This window comes from Chinchilla lanigera, unplaced genomic scaffold (assembly GCF_000276665.1).
Source record: "Chinchilla lanigera isolate Chin_1 unplaced genomic scaffold, ChiLan1.0 scaffold00001, whole genome shotgun sequence".
Taxonomy (NCBI): Eukaryota; Metazoa; Chordata; class Mammalia; order Rodentia; family Chinchillidae; genus Chinchilla; species Chinchilla lanigera.
The window spans coordinates 58,631,931-58,639,709 of NW_004955402.1; the positions used below are offsets into that span (position 1 = coordinate 58,631,931).

General features: G+C 45.6%; 1 protein-coding gene across 1 annotated transcript in view; it reads right to left on the minus strand.

Moving 5' to 3' along the window:
- Window positions 1-2,502: 2,502 nt before the first annotated feature.
- Window positions 2,503-7,779, minus strand: part of Zadh2 (zinc binding alcohol dehydrogenase domain containing 2) — a gene marked incomplete in the record, with an annotated part of 8,066 nt that continues 2,789 nt past the window's right edge. The window contains 1 exon segment of the mRNA XM_005373085.2: window positions 2,503-3,635. Coding sequence (XP_005373142.1) covers window positions 2,711-3,635 — 925 coding nt within the window.

Below are 7,779 nucleotides of genomic sequence, written 5' to 3' on the forward strand. Positions count from 1 at the left end.
CCTGCCCGGTCAGTGACCTTAAACCCAACATGCAGAGAAGGCCATGCTGAAAACCGAGAAATTATTTATCCACTGATTGTTCTACCCTTGCCCCTTCTCTAAAACAAAGACTGACAACAGCCCTGAATTATGGATGTACTTTTTGTGATACGTAATAGTGGAGAAGAAAGGTGTAGGAACCCTCACACGAGTTCACCTCCCATTAGAGGCTGGTCTTGAACAATAATCCCAGAGGATGAAACTGACGCTGAACTATGACCTTCAATTTACAAATCATTTTTCAAAAGAATAAAAAAACCTTTAAACATATTTTTGGCATTATCTGAATGGGCGGAATCTTTCATGCTTGTTTTCTAAGAATAAATGAAACCAGCATGCACTGTAGTTTCTCAGTTTGGGGACAGAGAGAACATGAGGTTTTCTGATTAAGTTTTATTTTAAACCTGGGTGTTTGAATTTTATTTTTACATAGCTGAATTTAGTATATTCCCTCAAAACATAATAAATTTCTATTCTGTAGCTTAAGGGATCCATCAGATAAAATGTTGGTCTTTCATCTTTATTACCCTCCCATTAAAATGAAAGAAACCGGGACTTACTTCAGTTTAGAAGAAGCAATTTAGTTGGTAATGTCCTCAGTCCTCAAGTCTTTACTGAGGGAGAAAGTGCATTATTGCTTAGATTTCACACATCTATCTGCATAAGAAGCAACTAACCCTCAGTTGCTTAGGTTTCACACATCTATCTGCATAAGAAGCAACTAACATACACTATGTTAAATTTAATAATATCCTTTGATTAGATTATTTTATAACAACATTTTTCCATTACCAGTCATTTTCTGAGCATAGTTACATTCATAAAACCTGTCCCCCACCACTCTGTTTGTGTATCGAAGGGCAAGGAAGCAGTCTCTTTCTGTTTTGCTACAGCTGTTAAGTCTGAAAGGGACAGATTAATAACTAAGCACCACACTGGACGAGCCTTTCTTGTCCCCTGCACAAGTAGCCCTTTGCGAGGATGAGGACACAAAGAGCCTCGAATCAGGCTGCTACCCTTCTTCATAACTCAAAAGCGTCACAGTGGCAATAGCCTCTAGTGCTATTTGTCTTTAGTGCAGTTGTGACACTTCGGCATGATCCATAATTTGGCAGCTATTTACCGTGACATTTCCCTTCAGTGCAGCCATAACATTCAGTGAAGCCATTATTTGGTTCCATTTACCATATAAATTGTATTGTTGTGCATGCATGCTAGCAGCTACATTAGGTACCTGAAAATGAGTAAATCTTGTAAAATAGATACTAACAGCTCTTCAGCAGTAGGATTTCCTTGCTCCTCAGATTCAAGAAAAGAATTAAATCTGGTCCCAACTTTCCCAGAGCACCTTTAATTACATTCCTCTTTACTGACCATGTTGGATCTTTCTAACTCAAGATTCTGAAAAATAATCCGGTGGGCTTCACCTTTAATTAGAAAGTGCTGTGGGATTTTGACTTAATGATGAAAGTGGTGGCAGTCTTTGTGGCACTGAAGGTTAAAAAGCAAGTGGATCAGCTGTGGCGTGATTCAGAAGAGAAAGCTACTTTTCATGTGGTCAGTAGGTGTGTGTGCGTGTTTGTGACATCTGGCAATGGTGACAAAGGGCATCTCACTCTACCAGGACACTGGAGAAGTAAAATGGGAATACAGGATCACTGACTGCTCTTCTGTATTTCCATGAACAGAACACAAACTCACATTCTTTGACTACAAGCTTCCAACAGAAGCAAATACATTACTTAGCTCACTTAGGTCCCTACTGTGGAAGGTGCTAAGTGACACACACTCACTCCCTCAAGCACATGAAGTACAGCCTTATTAACCCCTTCCTTACCTGTGCCTTCAGGGTGTGTTCCCTTCTGCGGTCCATGGTGTATAGCAAAGGCTCACTGTGAAAGCAGCACGTGCTTTTTCCTTTCCTGTGCATATATTAAAAGTCCATTTAAACTCCGTGGTTTCCCATTCTAAAACCTACTTCCTGTCTGTGTAAGTTTTCAACATTAAATGGCTTCTCCAAAGACCAGGGAAATTTTCTATTCCACACACCTTACTAGGATGATTGTGGATAAGCCATCGAACAGATTCTTCAAGATACATCTGTGTTTGCTGAGTCATTTTCTAAAAACAGGCAAATCAAATTTTGAGGAGACTTCTCCTCCAAATGTCTGTTTAGATAGTTGTTCGTGATTTATAGGAAAAAGGGTAGGGGGCTATTTCCTGAGGACAGACTGTGAAAATACATGGCTGACTTTCACTATGCCTCTCACTTGCTGACTACCTTTAACACAAGAGCAAAGTCTCCCTCAGCTAAGAAGACTCTGAATTGTTTTCAAGACTGATTTTAAAATCTCATCAAGCTGAAGACATACTGATTTGATCGGGCGCGGCATCAGGAATTAATTTACTTCCTTGGAACAATAAAATCTGGAATGAGACCGTCCATGACGAAAGAATCAAATGTAAATGTTTTACCTCTTAGCCATGGAAGGAACTTTTATTGGCACTTTTTTTTGTCCAACAGGGGAGGGAGACATCTACATTCATAACACCTTACTGTTGTTTTAAAAAATATTATATCCACTACCAACTAAAATAAATTGATTTGAGTAATTCTGAGGCATAAAGTACTCGCTTTCTTTCTCCTTTGATTTATGTCACTGTTCTGTTTTTACAGCTTACTGTTGACAGAGTGAGGTAATTCAACTACAATTTTTCCAGTGTTTTTTCCCATGTACATATAATCGACAGCCCGGAATATGGAGTTCAGGCCAGTAAACCTGCCCTCTGGAGACAGGTCACCCAGGTCCACTTCGCACGCCAGGTCCCCACTGGCACACAGCTTGAGCAAGTGCTCCATGGCTGCCTGATACTGGGAGAGGTAATGGTTCAGGAAAAAGCCACGGATGCTGGCAGATTTCTTCAGCAGTTTGACTGGCAAAGTTCCTGCTTTCACAGGCGAAAGGCCAGTAGGACTCTGGTAGCCAGAGATAAACCCAATTACTATCAAGCGCCCTTTGGTAGCCAAAGCGTCTACAGCCAAGTCAAACATGGCTCCCCCGACAGATTCATAGACCACATCGACACCTTCTGGGTACTCGGATTTCAGGACAGTTCCAACAGGCTCCGTTTTGTAGTTGATGGGACGGTCACATCCGATAGATTTCAGGAAAGCAGTCTTTTCATCAGAAGAACAGGTTCCAATTACATGGCACTTTGCCTTCTTTGAGAGCTGCACAGCAAACTGGCCCGTCCCCCCAGCTGCTGCTGTCACCAGAACTTTCTTCCCTTCTGACAGCTCTCCAAGCTCTTTCAGGCTGATGTATGCAGTGGTGCCACTTACCAGCAGGGTAAGATACTCTGGTTTCACTGAGGGCACTGGAGTCGCATGGTTGGCAGGCACAACTGTGTACTCAGCGAAGGAACCAGGGGCCATGTAAGCCACAGCCTGGCCCACAGTGTATCTGGCACTGGCAGAGAGGCCTAAGGCTACCACCTCACCGATTCCCTCAAAACCTATGTCAAAGGGGGGCTTCACCGATGGGTCATAGCGGCCAGCTGAATAGTTGATGTCAGATGCATTAATACCAACAAATCTAGAAGGAAAAAAATACACAAATGGATTAAGATGTTTTACTTGCTAAGGCTTGCATATTCTGCTTTGAAAAAAAAAATGTCTTTATAATTCTGATGGCTGGGGGCGGGTTGCCAGGCTATAGGATCTGATAGAATTTGCGAAAATTAGTCCTACTGTTCCACTGAAAAAAAGAAATCAAACACGTATTAGCTCAACAGTGATCTGTACTGAACTGTATCGTACTTTATTCTTTCCTCAATTTAGGAATAATTTCGTATGACTTGAATCACCCAGTGACTTATTTCACATGCCATTTATTTCTATCCTCTTGCTTTTAAAAGAAGAAATAAGAAAAAAGGAAAAAGAGAAAGGAAGAAAAAAGTCAGGAAATCCTCATTACAAACTTCAGTGGAGCTATGAGTTGGAAATTAATGGCCTCTGAACAAAAATGTTTAAAACAACACTGGGATAAAAGATAATCAAAGAAGTATACTTGTATTGATTCTGGCAACAACTTAACACTTCAGACAATAAAAATAATGACAGTGATATCAAAGACTGATGGAACATCCAAGGTCATCAGTTGCTACATGTTATTGTCCTGGTTGTTTCAAGCCGTTGCAGAAAATTTTCTCTCTAGTGTTAACTGTCCAGGGTAAAAAATATGCATTTTGATTAATTGAGTAGAAATGGGGAAAATAATTTTTATGGAACATTTTACAGTCCTTTTCAGATGAAAAGGAAGGCAAATTGTCGCTGTATTTTTCCTCAACAAGAAGCAGAGACATAACTTGATTAATACCAGATGATTAGTTTTATTTTGCTATCCAGAGTCAATTTAATTGTGAGCCTGGTACTTTTACCAGCTTTAAAAAAAAATCTCAGTCTATACTTCGTAACAAAAAATAACTGATACACACAGCAAAATATTTACTAAAAATATCAAGGTGGCTTTGACAGACAACCGAGGACCCTAAAAACGTCATTTCTACCTACAGTGAAATAAAAAGACCGTAGTGGCTGTTGGCAAAAAAAAGCGGTTAAGTAGGTCATGTTGAAAGAATTTATTTTTAATTTAACTTAATAAACTAAACTGCGTGAGGATATAGTTCCACTGGAATATACTTACTACTTGCACTTTGTACTTAAAACGCTCCCTTTGATTACCTTTTATCTACTGAGCAGAAAGTTCTCTACATAATGTGGAAATGAGGAAGCCGGGAACAGTTTCTCTAATTCAGGCTCCTCTCCGCAGTCTGTTCACCACAGGGTCCGTAACATGTTACAAAATTCCATACTCTAAATAATTCCGAGTAATGAGAAGTGCGAAAATGATTTTTGCGGATTTTTCATCTGGCATTTAATACCAAGATGCCTGCAATTTTTTTTTAGAGAAGAGTGGAGGGCCTGCCACTTTCCTTTAAGTTTGCATAATTCTCAGGGCCCGGCCTTCCGGAGAGGGGCCAGCTTCTCCCGAGCTTGCTCTGGACTCACAGAGCAAAGCCCCGCATCTGTGCGTCTGTCCTGCCTCGGGCTGTGCGCGAGCTCTGGGACCTGCGCTTGCGGGTGGAAGGGATGGGGGCTCCGCTCAGTGGAGAGGGGGCCCGGCCCAACCGGGCCTTTCTCCAGGCTGCTTCGCCCAGTTAACCCTTTCCAGCTCCCCCACGCAGACGGCGCGGCCCCTCCGCCGCAGCTCCCACCCCGGGCTGCGAGGGACCCGCTCGAGCCTGGCAGAGCGGCGGCCCTTGGGGCCCGCCCTCCCGCGCCTCCCGGCCAGGGGCGGGGGCTCCGCAGGAACAGCCGCAGGCCCCCTCCGCCCGGCGCGGCTCGCCGCCCCCGGGAGCGCAGAGGAGGGGAGAGTGGCGCACCGGCCGGCAGGCCGCAGGGAGGCGGCGCGGGGCAGGGGCGGCAGAGGCCAAGTTTGGGGAGGTGGCGTGGACTCTGCTGCAAGCACAGGGGCGGCTGCGGCAGGCAGCGCAAGTTTACCGCGGTGTGAAGCACCACCCCGTCGGATCCCGGGGTTACCGGCACGCGCCGCACAGGCAGGCGCCGGAGCCCGAAACCCACCCGCAGGCCCGCAGCTCGGCCTCGCCCTGCGCGCCGCCCCCGGGCCACCCCTCCCCTGCCCGCGCAGACCCCGTGACCCCTCCGGCCGGCCCGCGGTCCGGCTCGGCCTCCGCGCCGGGGGACAGAACCACACTCAATCCCGGACCGCCGGGCTCCCGCGGGTGGACTTGCTCTTCCAGGTTCCCAAGCAGGGCCACCGGGGCCTCGCAGCCGTCAGCGCCCCCGAAGCCGGCACCAGACGTGACCTTGGCCTCCGCGCGCCAGCTTCTGCCCCAGCCCGCGTCTTGCACACCGCGCCGTCGAGGAGCGAAGCCTGGGCCGCGCGTGCGGGAGCTAGTCCAGAGCACCGCACCCTCTCGGGTCTCCAGTCCGGGCTCGGCCTCCGCCTCCGCTAGACCCGGTTTCCAGGCTGCCGCTGCGGGAACTGGGCCCATGCTTACCTGGGCTTGGGGACTGGCGGCGCCAGGGTCTCCAGCCAGAGGTGCGGCTCCACCAGAAACAAGTTCAAGGGCAGAGCTGGCTCAGGCAAGGGCCCGCGCGGGGCCAGAACAGAAGGGAAAGGTGAAGGGCAAGAAAGGAAGAGGCTGAGAAGGATGCGCCGAGAGAGCGTCCCCGCAGCCGCCCCCCACGGTAGTTGAAAATGTGTGTTATAAAGAATGTAGGAGTCTAGCAATTCCACGAGAGGATCCACTGAAAAAGACTAAAATCCAGGGACTCCAGAAATAAGAATGGGACCTGGATGGCGGTCATCAAATGCAAACTCTTTCAGTTTATATGGACTAAAAAGTGCTGACCCCCTTAGTCCTGTTTATTGTGAAACAGGGAGACCCTGCAGAGGAGACAGAAATGCTTTCTTTTGAACAAAAACTAATTCGAAGACTCAAGTGCACAGCAAAAGCTTTCAATACTGGGATACCAAACAAAATCGTTCAAACCAGGCTTTTAAAAAAAAATTTAAAAAGGGGGAAAAAAAAGAAAGAATAAAGAAATCTCTGCCTGTAGAGTGAACAGAAATATTTTTACCCTTCCGTGAGCAACAAACCGTTTATCATAAAAAGCCTTCACTACCCCCATCGTCTTTTCGCCATTCCTGCAAACTCTCTGCTCCATTATCGTACACTTGAGCAGAAAATCGTTACAAATATTTGGGAACGAAATCATCTGTCACCCTCTTACGAAAAAGTTAAAAATACCGAACCAACTGATTTGACCGAGGGGTGCTCCCAACTTGCAAAGAGGGGCAGATCAGAAGTTGTCCTGCGTGCAAGCAAGCAGGGCGGTGGAAAGGGTGAAGGAACATCAACTACACATTCTAGTAGGGTCCACTACAGCCCTTCTCCTGTCTCCCCTCAGTGGTTACCCTTCTTATTCTAAATCGAGGTCTAGCTTACAAGCACTTCCATCCTTGTGAATAAAGAATTTGTATTTTCTGTTAAGACAAATGAAATGTTCAAATGTTCACTAAAAAAAAGTCAGATAGAGTACAATTAAAACCCCCAAATACCCTTCCAAAAGAGAATCTGGGCTTTATCCATTCACTCCAGAGCAGATTTTATTATGATAATGATGAGAAATACTTGCACAAAATTGTAATGCAATTAACACTGCTCAGAGGGAGATTTGATCTAGAATTTAAATGAACTAACTTGCAATAAATTATTAAACCTTTCTTCCTAAAAATTGGTAAGATGCTACCTCTACTGGAACTGTGTGAAAGAATAAGGGGTCTTTCTGTAATTTGGTGGTAGCAGCAGACTTTACGACGGAGCAGGGAAGGGGTGGCTAACATTCCTGCCCCCTTCCAACTTGCACAAAAGTGGTTCCTTTTTTTTTTTTTTTTTTTCTGGATTCAAGATAGAAGTTAGAGTTCAAGTTGTTCCTATTTATATTAAAGGCATTCTTGGCATATGTGGATGGAAAAAAGAGGCATGGATTTTAAAGCAACCCAAACTGATGCACCCAAAAGTGGCAGCCGGTGCTCTAGCGCTGGGACCACTGAAGTCAGGGGGTCCATATCCCTGGGCTTTGGAACCAACCAGTGCACCCCGTTGAGAGAGAGAGAGAGAGAGAGAGAGAGAGAGAGAGAGAGAGAGAGA